The sequence below is a fragment of the Varanus komodoensis genome, unplaced genomic scaffold (genome assembly GCF_004798865.1).
Source record: "Varanus komodoensis strain SLA01 unplaced genomic scaffold, ASM479886v1 scaffold45, whole genome shotgun sequence".
In the NCBI taxonomy this organism is placed as follows: domain Eukaryota; kingdom Metazoa; phylum Chordata; class Lepidosauria; order Squamata; family Varanidae; genus Varanus; species Varanus komodoensis.
In genome coordinates, this window is record NW_025336011.1 from 8,018,488 (window position 1) to 8,034,855 (window position 16,368).

Below are 16,368 nucleotides of genomic sequence, written 5' to 3' on the forward strand. Positions count from 1 at the left end.
AAGCAAGGTTACAAATAATGTATTGCTTAGATTTGGCATAAACACCAAGAAAGTTAGAGTTTGTGTATATAACTAGGGGAATGTACTGTTTTTGAGTCTGAGTTGGTTGTTTAAGCAATTTGATTTCATTCTTTACTTGTGTAGATAGTCCTTTTTTGTGTGACCGAGAAGTGAATGCCTCCCCATCTTTTAAAAGATATTATCATTTTTTTTCCTATTTAAAGTAGCTGGATTTTAAGCAGCATTTCCCAGTGAATTGGTGGGAGGCAGATTGGGAGTTGCTAAAATACATTAGGCAACAAGTCTAGCTGATTAATCTAATAATATTGCAGTTTCAACACTTGTAGTAGCTTCACTAAGAGTGGGCCTATGGCCCTTTGACATCATCTGGGGAGTGGGGACATAGGATACTCCAGACTGGAGGCAGAGCTGTGAGCTTGAAGATGGCAATCCACCTTCTGATCCCTCTCCCCACTGTTGAGCTGGTGCAGAAGGAGCCATGGTGGTTGCTTTTCTGAGGTTGAGAAGTCAACCTCTGAGAGGAGGTAAAGAGGGGTTTCCAATGGGGGGGGGGTGGAGACTGTTGCTGCCAGAATATAACATATTCCTTCCTTCTCACTCCAAAATGCCTCAACTAGATGGCCAAAAATACAAAAATGCAGAGGGGGAGGAGTGGGTAGGTGGAGATCACTTTGGCTACTCCCTGTTTGCATTGGATCCTTGGAAGATTCCATGTTTGTGGGTTTATGAGCATTCACTTAATATACACTTGGTAGTATTTTGTTCTTGTCAGTATATCAACTATTGCTCTCCTGAGAGTTCATTATTTCTCAAATATCCTTCTTTCATTGTTGATCTCATGTAAAACTTTCTGTTAGGACTTACATTTCATTTAATTCTTCTTCTGTTACTGCAGTGATTTGGACAGATGTTCCTGTAAATGAGGCACTCATTAAACATTGAATGATTCTTCTTCACATAATTGCTCTATTTAAGAATTATTTGATGAACTAAAATAAAGACCAAGTAAGCAAAGGAAATTAGGAAAATCCTGTCTTGATGAGAGTAATTGAATAACAAGTGATAAAGAGGGCAAAATCAGAAGTCTGCCATAGAGCTCAATGTATAATTTCCATGTGCTTCAGAAGGTACATATCTGTATTTGTTCTCACTCAGAAAGGAAACCAAATACTTCCATGCAGCATATATGAGTACAAATACAGATATGGATATGCGACATGAGGTTCCTTTGCTCCTCATTTCAGTCATGGGATGGATCTTTGGATGAGGATGGTGGAAAATATCCTCATACAGATCTAGGAAGTAGTGATTGGAGCCCCCCCCCCCCATTTAAATATAAAGAAGAGAGACAAAATGTGCCTTGCCATTTCTCTTCTGTTAGCTCTCAGATGTACTTGTTCACATTCAGAGTTGTTCTGATGAACATGAACACAATTTCATTTTAAAAAGTTACATATTTCTGAACTTGCAACCACATTGGGAAAGTGCTTATTTTTATATGTTATTTTCTCTAATAGACTACATGGGATACTTTCTTTTCAATGGTTAATGTGTGTGACTGTCTGTAAAATGTATCATACTTGTAAATGGATGACATCTGAATTGTAGAATGTGTATCTCTTCTAACTTTCACATAGCAAGAGTTTTCCTTATATTCTATTTGTATTAAGTCTTGTCCTAATGTAGAGTTGAGGGAGGTACACATACATTACACTCCAACAGAAACTCTTGCATCTCTCAGGGAAGCATCAAGTCCCAAGAAAAGACATACATGAATTCTAACATTGACTGACTTAAGAAGGAATATGGAAGCTATTCTTTATAGGATTTTTAGTTTCAGTCACTTTTAAATTCCATATCTTTTTAAAATCTTTCTACTTAATACTGTTAGGTTTTACCTTAGTTTTTGCTTTTATTTTATACTGTTTTCTTAACTATTTAGATTTTAATACTGTGACTTGTTCAGATAGCTTCAGCTATTGTATGGTATAAAAATGTACTACATGTTTTAAAAGATTGTAAACTAATAACAAGTCAGAAAATCTACATAAACTGGTCCATTAAAACATGAAAAATGCACATATAAATGCATACCCTCGTCAGGTCTACTTAGAGGTAAGCTACATTAAGTTTTGTGAGGCTTATTCCTAGATACATATGGTATGTATAGAAATGTATATTCACAGTACAATCCCATGTATGTCTATTTACAAATAAGTTCTATTGAGTTCCATGGAGTTTAATTTCAGTTAAGTATGTATCAGCTTGCACTGCTTTGTTTGCTTAATTCTTACCTCTAAATTCCTGGTCTCTTTCCGTCTGAAGTTGTGATTCAGCAAAACTTGCCAGGAAAAGAAAAGAAATTAACATTGCCCACTTCATGATTCCACGTTTCAGCCTGAAATCTGCATGGTACAAAGAGTGAAGGAGCAAATGGAGGCTCTCTTTTTCTATCTACATGTAATATCTGGCAAGTAAATAGATGGGGAGGGGATGTCCTGTTCCAAAATGTATATCCAAGCACATTCTGTTCCAAAATGTTTGGCCAAAGTCAACATTTCCAGAACTGGGAAAAAGACTAATAGAACCTGCCAGGCTACAAATACAAAAAATTAAGCTAAATATTTTCTTACCATGTATCTTTCTTATCAAATCATTTACACTTACATGATGCTCCTTTTCCCTCTTCAGCATACTGCTCTGTGCAAAATCAGTGGTATCATCAGCAGAAGGAAAATTCCATATAAGGAGTTCTATAGAACTTTGCAATGAACTGGGGAGAATATAACAATTTAATGTTTCCAGTTTCTGCAACTTGCTTCCCAACATAACATTTCCAGGATGCAGCACAGTCTTTCTGCTCTGTGGTGTCAGGACTCACCACTGTACTCTCCCTTCTTCCCTGCATGGTGCACCCCATGCTGTCAGTGTCCGGGACATGGGTGGCACCAGGACCCTGACAAGTGGCACACCACAAGGGCCAATTCCAAATCATCGTTAGGCAGTCCAGAGGTCAAAGCAGGTAAGAGAAGTGCAAGCTAAGTCAATCCAACTAGAGCAGAGCAGTCAATGCCAGTCAGGAGTTGAAAGCAGAGAAACAAACCAAGGTGAACCGGACACCTGGGACTGGAGCAGAAGGAAGAACAGGTAAAGTCATACATAGTCCAGAAAAGGAGGCAGGAGAAAGGCAATGGGTAGAGCCTCCAGAGACAGGCTCCCAGAGGCACAGAGCACCCCAACACCAAAGCCCTTTCCTGCTGAGATAGCATCGGAAGGGAAGAGCTGGTTCTTATATGGCCCTTCCCTCAGGGCTCCGGGGCAGTGCTCATAACATTCCAGGTGGCTGCAATTGACTGTGGGCCTGGTCCTGCAACTACCAGGGCTGCTATTCTGTTCTCTGGCCAGAAGAGGGAGCCCTGGTGCTGCCTCAGAGCCTCACACATGCATACAAGTTGTACCACCAACTTATTCCAATTTGTCAAATTATGTTGGCACTGGCGGACCTTTGTGTCCTGATTCCCACCCTAGCACTGCAAGGAAAGATCAGCTTTCCAAACCAATCAGGCAGACTTCACTGTCTAAAGGAATAGATGGTGCCTCAGTTATAACAGATCAGTCCAATCCAAAATCACCTGTTTCAGACTTTCATCAGTGCTGATTCAGGACATGATTGGTCAACCTCAGGAGTCACCCAATTCATCCTTCCATACATTTGCAGTTCCTCTGCATTAGTATTCCATTTCCACACATCCTTCCCTGCAATTAAGCATAGTTCTTTGGTCTTCCCAAAATATTGTAAGCCTCTTTACACTGTTAGTTTCTGATATAAAGCAACATGAAGATGTTCATCTAGGATTCTGCATCAGGATGTTCCTGGCTATACCTTGTTGGATGCCTTACACTGGCTGCAAGCAGAAAGGGTTCTGAGGAGGACACTTTATAACCACTCATCCTAAGAATTCTTGATTCTGGTTCTTGATAAAGCTCAATAGTTCCTCCTTCCACAAAATTCGTTCTGCATCCTGATACCTTCTGCTATCTGAATGGATGCCTTTGCAATGACTGCTTTGCAGACTAAGAGAAAGGGGCACCATTGTCATGAGATGCAGCAGCTAATACTGCTCTTGACTTTGTGATTACCTTATTCTCTCTGACAATTGTCTGATGAGGAAGGTAATGCCTTGTCCACTTTAATTATGGATTCGTTAGTGACTTCTGCAATTCTTCATGGACATGTTCTTTATTGATACTGCAGTTTCTCTTACAGAGTACTTCATCCAAGTGAAGGCATCTAATTACTTGATTAAATCTTATCCTAGCTATCTGGTAAGTCAGGCAAGTGTTATTTCCATGGTATCCTAACGTCATGGCTCCCTTCTTTATACTTCAATGAAGCTTCAAATTCTTGCGGTATCTTTTCCCCAAACCTTACTTTCCAGTGTGTTTCTCCCATTATGGCGATGGCTTCTAATTCCCAGAAGGCACTCCATTGTTCTGATATGAGGAACTCTTCATCAATTATACTTGGAAGAATTCCAACTTTAGTACCACTGCATGTTAATTAGAAATGATACATTTCACCACTCAAACAATCTCCACGGCCTGACACCACATTAAGAAACAAGTTCCTCCAAATAGAGAGTTTAATTCTTATTTTTGGCTTTCTGTGGTCATAGTGTTCCCAGACAGCTGGAGACCTCTAGTTTTCCATTCTTGAAGCACATCATCTCCTGTGATCTTGATCATGGCATTGCACACTCTTGGTGCTTCCAGCACATCCAGTCCCTTTTTTCTTCCCAGAGATCATGGAGTATGATCTTGACACTCTTTCTGTTTTGAAGCTGGTGGAGTCTTTGTTGCAGTGGTATGAATGGTCAATGCCTCCTGTCCAAACATAGAGCTTTTGACCACTTTCATCTAGTACCAATACAGCCCTGTTTTTATCCTTGCTGCCCCTTTTGCTAAAGATTTACACCGTCTGCAACTGTACTGTGCTCTGTAGATTTGGGCCTGTCTCATGCAGGGCTATGGAAGACAGGATGCTCGGCTTCTCCTCTGTACTTTCTCAGAGTAGATTTCTGATTTGGGCCTGGCCAGATTTACTGGGCACTGGTATTTCAGCATTGGAGGAACTGTGTAACACCTCCAAGCCAAAGAGCTGTTTCAAAACAGAAGCAGCAACACCAATTCAAACCCTTCCTTCAAAGCTGGATGGATGTGTAATTTTTCTTTTCTCCTAAATTCAGATTTTTAACATTTTGAATTATTTCTATCCTGAATGTGGAATGATATTCACATTTTGAGGCTTTCCTATTTGGAAAATGAATGGAAACAAATGTCTCTTCCATTTCTAGAAGAAATGAGGACTACATGCTTGCCTTGGGCAACTGGAGGACAGAAAAGTAAAGGAGCAATCACTAGCAGCCTCTGAGCAGAAGTGGAAGGGTTTGGAAGGGCAAGCAAAGATGAAAATACAACCTTGGGGCCTACTAAATTACTCAAATGGTGCAGGAGAGAGTGTTTTCTTCCTCCCAGAATTGTTTACACAGTTCTCCAGATGGTAATTCCTGCCTTAGTCATAGCCTTTTGCCCTTCATGATTCCTACCACAAATAAAGGTGAAAAGATGGGAGGCAGAGGGGGGATGTCAAGGGTGGAAGAGTGAGATGGAGATAAAAAGCTCATGGGAAGGAACTATCACCTACCATTGGTTATCTTCTAGTGGCCATCATGGCTGGTGACTCAAATCTCTCTCTCCCTCTGTCTCTCTCTCACACACAGACACGCACAGAGATAATGGCAGCAGATATGTTTTAGATATAAATCAATGAATAAGTGGAAGGTTTTGTTTGAAGACTTTATTCATTCTTAGTGTTAAACCATCATGAGCAATTGCTCTTAAGGAAGAATCAAATCCTTCTTTCCTTTGAGTTAGAAAATTAACATGTAGCAAGCAAGCAAACAAGGGGGCTTGAACATATTTGAACTTTGTCTCCAGCATTCTTCCACATCTGAAATAGAAGGAAATAAAATAATTATTATTTCCATTGCTAATTATGAAAATGGGTCAAATTGCACACTGTTTAAAAGATCACTCTAAGATATGATTCACACTCTGTCATCACACATAAGTAAGTTTGAAATGAATACAAGTTCCCACTTGAGAACTTGCAGCTCTAGTTTCAGGAAGTGGAAAGAGAAATTCTGAAGGGTGGCATGGATCTGAGAGAATTCCTCCCAAGAAGCTGCAGTGATAGTGTGCTTTCTTTGTATTTCATTTTTGGCCACCAGTAGCCAGTAACAGGCAGGTAGATGCAGACAGAGCTCTTCTGCCAGTTTTTCTTGCAGAGGGTGGAAAACCACCACATCTGCAGGCAATCACTAACTGCACTAACCTGTGTAGTCAGCCCCACAATTTCTGAAATGTCCTCCAGGCAAATTTAGCTTATGTATTTAGTGGGAAATGGTGAGTGGGAGTAAGTCACAAATAATACACTGGAAAATGTAGAGAATGAGCTACAAGAAGCTTGGACTGTCAGTTTCACTGGAAAAATTGTACATGAAACTTCTGTTCTACTGAATTTTACTTCCACTGGAACCATTGGGGTTGCTACTCCATAATATGCAAAAAGGTCCTCCAAGTATTTGATTTGCTGAATTTTCACTATGCAAAGTGAGGTAGGGATCTTTTCAGAGAGATTTTTTTCCTATATTAACATCTGTTCTTCCAGTGCTGCCTCTAATCAAAAAGGTTCTGCAAACTCTTGAAATACAAGAGACAGGGAAAGAGAGAATCCCAATAATCTCATTTTATATTCTCCAGAGGCAAATAATTGTATGGGAATTGGATTGTATGGGAAAGACAAGCAATGGAGATGTCCCTTTAAACAGACATTTAAAAAGAAAAAAGTGAGAATTCATATCAGCAATCCATGAAGGTCTTTCTGTCATACAGGAGTCCAAGTAGACTGAGAAAGATTGCATGACTACAGCTCAGATATCCCTGACTTACAAATTGGTATGTCTGATATGAAAACAAACTAGCCATCAGGAATGCTAGGAGCTTTTGAAAAAGGGAACCCAAAGAAGGTGTAAGAACCCCAATAAATTCCCCATCTTTTCCACACAGGCAAGAGCACAGGCTGTGGAAGGGAGAGGCTGGGTTTGCAGCCTGGTGCTGGGCTCAGAGTCCACCTCCGTGGGTGATGGTGCTGACTGCAGAATGCACAGGCCCTGTGGTTTGCAGTGCATGAGTTCCTTCCTTGCAGGGGGTCAATCATGGGGGCTGCAGCTGACACCCCTCCTGGCTGAGACAACAAGCCTTTAGTGCAGAGCATCTCCTCCCCACCCCGATGGCTCACCTGAGATGTTTAGTGCACTCCAAGATCTGTATGAAGCTTTTCGATTAGTTTCGGAAACTGAAAGAGAAGATCAGCACTTTGAAACATTAATAGGAAGGACTTCAGATCTCCATGCTTGTTCTAGCCCCCAAAACTTAAATTGCTCAGCACCCCAGTCCAAGCTTCTTTCTATTTTTTGCAGGAAAATGACTAGCTGAATTCTGCTCCACTACAGCAGAGCATCCACAAGTAAACTTGTTGTTCTTGTATAGCGGCCTTTTTCTCTACAGGAAGTTATGGACAAAATGTCTGAGCTGTGAAATGTGGGTGCACGGGAGGGAGGCAAGATTTGCTGTGACTGCAGCAAGGTGTGGTGTTAAAGGATCCTTTTCAGCTCCATTTTAATTTTGCTTTCTTCCAGTATATCCATTTCAGAAGGCAGTCACTAATGCTCCAAAGCTCCCAGGGATTCATTTTGATTTTTTGTGTGTGGCTTATTGCCACTGTATCTTCCAGGTTTCTTTGTTATTGGAACTGTTTGCCCCCATTCCCTAAAATAAACACAGGAAAAAACCTACTTCCTACACAGTCCTGCAGATGAGGCAGCCTTACTTGTCTGTGTGTGAACGGTCCTTTCTACAATTGTAAGATCTTCTCTCAATGACTTTGCATCCAGGGCAATCCTATACACATTTATTCCTACATCCCACTTTTGCTCAGTGGGTTTACTCTCCAGAAGGAGTGCTTGGGACTGCAGTCTCCCTGTTCTTTCAACACTGGTGGAATAATCAAAAATATGGGAATGACACATGGAGACATTTAATTAAGCAGTCCCATTCACTGTGTTCATAATTATAAGCTATTCTAGAGTTGATTCTAACATATATTCATGCACCCATCCACTCACACCTATGCACATGCAAATCCCCAGCCATATTGTCACTGAGGAGAGGCCTCCAGAGTCTCCTCAGGCTTGTGCCTAAAATCTTAATGCAACGCATATGGATTTTGATGAATCTCTTCCAGCTGTGTGTCATAGATCATCAGGCATCTTTTGTTCCATCAGTTGTCTGTTGATAGAATCTATTTTAATAAGAATTTCTTGCAAATAGCATCTATGTTAACATGCTCTTGCAAAACGTGCCATAGCACCAATCCTCCCAGCTGCGTGCGTGTGTGTGTGTGTGGGGGGGGCTATACTAGTCTGCAGAATCCTCCTGACCATGTAAAGCGAGCCCACTGCCACATCTGCCAGTCTGATCAATAGAACTCTGAGCTTCTTTACATTTGGTGTGTTTTTCTCCAATATCTTTAGCTCAAGCACGTGGCCAAGTAAGGGAAATATTCCCACAATGGTGGTTTCTTTGAGAAGCATACCTCAGTGTCAAAACAAGCTTTGTGGTTGTCTGCCTCACAGCAGTTTGTCACCAGGCCCTGGAAGTCTACAATCGCACTCACAAGCTGTTCCTCTGAGATGTCAGGCTTAGTCTTAATCATGTTGATGAGCAAGCTGCAATGAGAAGAGCAATTCTTTGTAACACAGATGTGTCTCTAATTTCATCATAGCAGAGGACGTCTACTTCTTGCTGGAAGTGCGCCCAAGGGAAGCAGGGAAAGGAGGAAATTTGAGCTCACAGAAGCAAGAGAGTAGTTCAGGCAAAGGAATTCGGACTGTGGTGGATCAGGATGACACGTTTCAGATGTGAGGGTCTTGAAAAGAGTCCTAAATGTCCTTTCCCCCATGAAAATAGTTCCTAATTTCTGTGCAGCTAGGAGAAGGGTAGATCCAAAGATGCTGCCCTGGAATCTCCGAGTGGGAGAGGGCCCAACTGGATATAGTGAGGATCATGGTGGTGTCAGCCTCAGTATGACTAGAGAGCTTGCAAGAGCTCTCTATCCTCACCGGATACCTCCAGCTTCTTCTACCCTGTATACCACATCCGTATGAAGATGTACAGAGAAAGGTCAAAAGCAAACCTGGCCTTTTTTCTGTACATCAGAACTGTGGCCTTAGGCCAGTAGTCTGTGTTGCACTGTACTGAGATGTGTTATCCTTATGCAGAGGCAGTGTAGAGGCTGGTGTCTCCCACATCAGTGCCTGAGCTGTATAGGAGCTCTCCATGGTGCTGAACTCCATCCCCACAATAGGATTGCCAAACTGGGGCACTATTAGACGGTCAGAATCTGTAAATGCTTCAGCAATGTGGAAAGGAGCAAGGCTGAAGCCAATGTACTGATTAAACTGAATCAACCAGACCAGTCCTGGACTGCTGGCCTCTGCTTTCTTACGTTTGCTTTTTTCTTTGTGCTTCTTCTGGAGCATCTGTGCATATGCCTTCATCTAAGTGGAACAGATCAGCATTGAAGGCAGGAGCATGGTATTCTGGATCTACTCCCAAGCCACCAAAGCATTCCCGGAGATCATCATAGGGACCAGTGCAGCACTTGCCAACTTGTTTGTTTATGTTGTAGTCATTGTGCTGCAAGCATATACTTCCTAGCACTAAGCCCATCTAGAAAGAGAGAGAGAAAGTGTTGACATTTAAACTGAGAAAATCATACTTCCATATTTAGGTTACATAAGAACTGCTTTTCAGTTTGGACATCACCTAAACAAGCCCAGTGCACAAGCCCAGAATGCTTGCACTGTACTGATCTTGCAGTGCCCTTTGCAAAAGGAATACCTTTTCTTCCACAAATATTCCCTTTGACATGTAAATATAAAATGTGGCTCAAGTTATCCAATTTTCCCTGTTGGAAATGTGCTTCTCAATTCTTGGGAAAAGGCAGGATCTAAATAAATATAAAAATACTTTTGTGTTGACAGAGAGAGATGTGTGCATTCATGAATGAGAATGAGGTTAACTGAACATGGAAGCAAAAAATGGACAACATTGCCAGGGTCAAATGTCTTTGGTCCTTGCACCCCTTATACTTCTCATGTGCATCATGGGAACCAGTGCAGTGCGGTGGCTAGAGCGTTGATCTGAGGACCTGGGAGACTTGTGTTCTAGTTCCCTCTCAGCCATGCAGCTGACCTGGTGACTTTGTGCCAGTCAAACCCTCTCAGCCTAACTCACCACACCCTACTCACCTTATTGAGGTGTCTCATCTCAGGACATGTTACCTTAGACTTAGTTGTCTTACATTGGATCTTGTGTGGGTTTGCATATTACAGCAAACCACCTTTGAATAAGCCACTGCGGATTGATGATTCAATGAAGAAACCAAGTTATGGCTGGCAGATGGTTGGACCTTTGGCTATCTTGACTCCCTCTCCTTCCCCTCACTCTTCCAGATAGTTCTTGTGGCAGGACCCAAGACAACTCCTGACCTTGGCCCCTCCCTGCCCCAACCACTATCCCTTTCTTATTGTTAGTTTGGTTCTTCTGCAGTATTCAAATATCTTTGTGTATGTACAAAGATACATTGTACATGGACATGCCTGTTCTTTCACAAGCATGCAGGACTGCATGTTCCCCTGTGTGTACCTATAGTTTTCCTTGGACAAACTTGTACAGTTCAGCTGTCAATGCAATTTAAAAATTGCAATTCAAACACTGGAAGTGGTGGGGGCGGGGGTGGAAGGCAAATACAGTAAATGCACCAAAACTGGGGCAGACAGTGAGCACGTTCACACAACATGACAAGCCACTGTGGTTTCTTGAGCAAGGTGATCTGCCATGTTGTCCAAACCCCACTGTGCTATTTTGGCATGGTACACTTAATTTTTAGAAACCATGGTAAGAAACAATGATACATTCTAGGGTTCCCACACTGTGGTTTCTCTGATTGTCTGAACCTGGTACTGTGGATCATTCTTCTCAATCATCCCAGAGTTCAGGACATGGAATAATACACTTAAGTTACAGGAAACCAGACTAGATATAATAGGAAAAAATCCTGACTGTTTGAGCAGTGTGACCAATGACCAGAGAGGTTGTGGGCTCTCCCTCACTAGAAGCTAAAAGATGCTCTGAGCTGGGGCTTGGACCCCAGGGCCCTCTGGTCCCTCCACCTCTGCTTTTCATCAATTCTACTATTCTTAAAAAAAGAAAACTGTTAAGAATATTTAGGGATATTTAATGGCTAGGAAGTAAGTATGGGGGGAGGGGGTCAGAGAAGTGCATAGAGGGGAAATTTTCTGGCCTGCAAGTGACCTCTCTGAAAATGCTATGAGAAGCTTGTGTAACCAATATAACAGTAAAACACAATAACAAGGATAAACTCATCATACCCCTGAAGCACTGATGGAGTATTAAAAATAAGTTGGCTAAACACTGATAGCCTGTCCAATATGGACAGGAGACCTGGAGGTGACAATGCTGAAATGTAAAAAAACAAAACAAACAAATACACCCCCCCCCACACACACACACTTTTCCCACATTTGCCCTGCTGTGGCATAACCAGTTCTGGCAACTCATGATGAGATCAGTCTCCCAGCTTTGGAGGAAATGACAACATTCCATTATGGTTTGATTGTTTTGGTGAGCTTTGGGGGATTGAGTTTTTTGAGTTTCAGAAGTTCTGAAGCTAAAATGCTAGATAGAATTCTTAAAATAACATGAGGATATAGAAAGAAGTGTTTAGGGCAACAGAACTGGGAGAAGGAGATATGTGGAGTTATCTCCCATTTCTACTGGGTGGGCTCCTCATGCGGAGTTCCTGACTGACAGCACTAAATGAATGAGAACTTTTACCTTGTAACATTACTCTGTCCCTGCATTGAATGGCTTTGCTGTACTGTGCTTTGCTATAATTTCATTTTGTCAACCACTGTGGGCTTTTTTCAATGCAGAGCAGTATATAACTAGTAAACAAACAAATAAATTATGCAGAAGAAAATACTCACATTTTCCTCTGCACATTTCAGTTTGTGACCTTCATCCAGGTTGCAGCATTTGTTAGCAACTCTAACGAAGCCCCTTGTGTACATCAGCAATTCCTCAGCTTCTAGCTGGGGTGCTTTCATGGTGTAAACAGTAAGGAGCCTGCAAAAACAATGCACCAGTAGGTTCTAGTTAAAGAAGAGATGGCAGGGGCTCATCTTTCCACTTGGGTTTCAGGCTCGCCACCCAGAGTACATGTTGCTAATGAGCAGCTTTTAAAGAAATTTAATCACTCAGTCAGTCTTCAGCTATGGTGGATTTCCTGGCATGCTGAAGGGGAACGAGAAAAATATGCTTGCCTTCCAGAGACTGAGGTCCTAGCACAGAGAGCTTTGGTGAGATTAAGGAAGTGAGGGCCGAGAGTCTCCCTCCCATCACTATGCTGAGCATGTGGCACAGTCAGAAGGACTTCCATTCCTAAGCTGCTATGCACTAAAGTTCTGAGCAGTTATCAGAATGGGGAAACAAAGCTACTGCTTATTCTTGTTCACAGCATCTTATGCACTCTGAGTGAAGAGTCATGCTGTTTTTCATAGCCAAGTGCATCACTCCCTTTCCAGGTTTAATCATGTTTCAAAACTTTAAAGCTGGAGGCACAGGGAAAGCCCAAATTCTCCACCCTACTAAGGTCTGTTGAGACCATTCTGCTGATTAAGCTTGTGGTGAGGAGTGAAATGTTCAAGAAGTTCTTTTGAAAAGAAACTCCTCCCTTCTGGGGGGGGGGGGGACGTATCTGAATGTAATTTTCAGAGGGATTTTTGACCTTTAATATAATAATATGATATAGTAATATATAATAGTTATATAAAATAGTTTATTATATAAAATATTTTATTATATAAAACGATATATAGTAATTATTGTTATAGGTCAAAATAATGATGTTTTGACATTTAAAGGTCATTCTGATGACTAAACTTTACTGCCTGCAACTTTAGTTAAGATGACTAAAGATCACCTTCCTATACGCAAGCTAGAATCTCACGGGAACGGCATACCCGTTCTGGAAGAAGTAGTCTCCTAATTTCGAATGGGCATCACAGTTCTTCTTGACCACTTCTAGGTTTTCAGCAACATGTTTTTTGAGCATCTCTTCCTGAAAAATAAATGAATTATTGTTACATGTACTCACTGATAATAAGCACAGCTACAGGTCAGAAGGCAGACAGCTTTGGGAGAAAGCCAGAACCGGCCTTCTAAGGTGGCTTTTGTGTATAAAATGGCTTACTTCCTTGAAAGAGATGTTAATTACAGGTGAGGAAACAGAGGGTAGGTTTGCAGTGGATCATTTTCCGCAGTGGATCATTTTCCACAGTGTCAGGGAGAAGTCAAGGATAAAAGAAAATCTTGGAGAAAAGAAACATTGTGGCATGTCTACTGTTACAATACACTTTAAATACAGATAAGTTACTATAAGCCGGGGAAGAAAATCCGATACCTGAAATTTTGCAAAACATGAAATAAAAATACCCCTTGCTTTTGCTTGAAATCAGCCATCCATGATTGTTTTCATCACCTGTTTTCATCTCACTTCAAACATGTCTGCAATTACCTGTGTCAGTAGAAAACTTGCAAAATGTTTTTTGCAGAGGAACACTGAACTACCACAATGCATGTGCCTTCAGCTTCGGCATGAAATGTATGATCCTCTTGCCTCATTTCAGTCCTCGCCCAAAGGAGCACCCTGAATCTAGAATTCACCCTTTCTTTCCTGAAATATGCATTGAATGAATGTCTCAAAAGACAGATGTAACTGTTGAATTGAAGTGGTACTGTATTTTCTGAATTCTCAGAATATTTAAGTGGGTACAACTGGGGCCAACATGAAAAGCAGAGTGGCAGTTCAGTGACAGAGCATGTGTGTTGTACACAGAGGAGTTTAGACTCACTTCCCAACAACTCCAGGTAGTTCTGGGAAAGACTCAAGTGTAAAACTTTGAGCTACTGCTGCTAGTCCAAGGAGGCAATGCAGAGCAGAGTACGTTACTCAATAGTAGAATACGTTAAAATAACAGCAATTAAAATGAGCTATAAAATAAAAACCAGGGGCCTGAGCTTAAGCTCCAACAAGGTCTGGGACTGAGGCGGCAAGTGCAGTGGTCTCAGTTTTGCTGGTTGTGACCAGCAGAGCCACCCAGATCCTGCCCACCTGTCCCCATGATGTGAAGATGGAAAGAAATGTACCCCTTCAGGAAGGCATGTCTCAGGATGCTCCATTGCACAGCACCTCTCCAGCAACCTTTTATAACCTTTGGCAGTTCTTGTGATCAGCTGGCCTGAAAACTCTGGGTGCCGTCTTGCATACTCATATATAAAACTGCAAAACAGGAAAGGTTTTCTCAAGAGACAAGAACAAAAAAGAAAAATATCAAGAACGACACCTAAAAGTCTTCAAAAAGGCTGAAAGGCTGTCCCCATAATGCTTGGGACAACCCTGGAAGATGAAGTCTTATTCTTTGCATATTGCAAAACCAGAGAGTAAGATGGATTGTATTATTGTTAGACATCTTGACTGCCATTCCATAGGGGGCTGATTTTATAGTTTTGTATTATTTATTTATTTCATTGATCTTTTTATCTGGAAACCAAAGCAAATGTATGGATTGGGTAGTTCCCACTATCTCCTGAAAATAGGTAGGATTGGGCAGTCAGGCCCATCCAACTTCTTTCCCAGTTTCTTTCCCAGATCTGGCTGCCCATCCTGCTTCAATGTCTCCCCAGCCCCACCAACTTTTACTCCCTCACTGCATGCTGTTTCAGTCCTGTTTTGGGATGGCTTCTTAAAGGAGAGTCTGAGTTGCAATTGAATGTGTACAGACTAGCCTTCTGAAGGGCCTGATCAAGAGCCTCATCAAGCTTTGGTCCCAGTCATTCAAAGAGATACAGCCCCTCCCTCTGCACATTTGACTGCTACAGCATAGATCTGTTTAGAATATGAAGGATCTGCTAACAGAGTATGAAATCTCTATTCCATACTTATCAAGATGGTCTACTGTACTATCAGCATAATCCTGGCAGGGTTTTTTGCCCTCTATGAACTCCCTGACTGTTGGAGACAAATCTGCAGGCTTCTCATCATTTTCTATTTTGATAAAGCAATTCACTCGTTCCAGCCAGGGTTTTTCACAGCAGTGGTGCACTTTAGAAGAAAACTTTTCTTGGTGGCTACAGACATGGGCTACCATATTTCCCTGAAAGAAAAGAGAGTTATGAACAGCTTCTTATCTGAAGGAAGTAGCTTTCCAACTGTAATCTAGGAGTACAGGCTCCCCACAGTTCATCAGGTGCTCCTCCATTAAATGACTTGCAATGGTGGCCAGGTTGCCTTACAAGGCCCATTGACCTAGACCATAATTCATCTCCACAATTCATCTCCTGCAAGTTCATATGCAGAGAAGGGGCATGTGCGTTCTTTTTCATATTGTCAGATGTGGAATGAGGCCCAGGAAGTTTTCACTCAGTGCCATATGATTTGGGTTCTTTTATGTGCGCATCACCGAATGATCTGACAGATGCAGTTCTATTTGTGTAGGCACCCTGCAAACATTTCTGAAACCCACATTTCCAGCATGAGCACATTACGGGAAAGCTTGACCAGTGCATCCCAGCTAGAGTCATCAACATACGAATTATCTTCACTCATCAATTTTCAGTTGTTTCAGAAGAATTATTTTTGGTTTTTTTCTCTGTTGCTCAATTGAACTTTTTTCAGAGTATTGGAAATGAAAGGCAGGCAAAAATTACAAAGCAAAGTTGATTCAAAGGAGAACTGATATGTGGCCTTACTTTCCATAGCAATTAACACCTTGTTAATGTTAATGCATTGAAATTAAACCATCTCACCCTAGCAAGTAAACACTCCACTTCATGCCCGTTGCAGCACTTATCATGAGAGAGCACAATATCCCTAGCAAGTATTTCAAGATCGGAATTTTCAGCCTTAGGGAACTTCTGGGCCAGATTGGCAAGTTTCCTGCAAAGAAAGGAAAGGAAATATGAGAAATACCCCAAGACAGATTCCAGATTTTTGCCTAATCCCAGAAATATAACCAGATTAGTTTGGGTTCCACAGTTTGTGTAAATGAGAGGCTACACCACTGACAATATTTGAAGTTG

At 41.6% G+C, this 16,368-nt stretch overlaps 1 protein-coding gene across 1 annotated transcript in view; it reads right to left on the reverse strand.

The window, feature by feature from the left end:
* Positions 1 to 5,863: 5,863 nt before the first annotated feature.
* The window catches only part of LOC123030602 (alpha-fetoprotein-like), a 22,739-nt gene continuing 12,234 nt past the window's right edge, over positions 5,864 to 16,368 (reverse strand). Inside the window, exons 7-15 of the mRNA XM_044444669.1 lie at positions 16,096 to 16,225; positions 15,229 to 15,443; positions 14,437 to 14,569; positions 13,251 to 13,348; positions 12,216 to 12,354; positions 9,650 to 9,873; positions 8,738 to 8,870; positions 7,382 to 7,438; positions 5,864 to 6,031 (exon numbers count right to left, since the gene is read on the reverse strand). Coding sequence (XP_044300604.1) covers positions 7,391 to 7,438; positions 8,738 to 8,870; positions 9,650 to 9,873; positions 12,216 to 12,354; positions 13,251 to 13,348; positions 14,437 to 14,569; positions 15,229 to 15,443; positions 16,096 to 16,225 — 1,120 coding nt within the window. The 3' untranslated portion in view covers positions 5,864 to 6,031; positions 7,382 to 7,390. The remainder of the gene's footprint in view (positions 6,032 to 7,381; positions 7,439 to 8,737; positions 8,871 to 9,649; positions 9,874 to 12,215; positions 12,355 to 13,250; positions 13,349 to 14,436; positions 14,570 to 15,228; positions 15,444 to 16,095; positions 16,226 to 16,368) is intronic.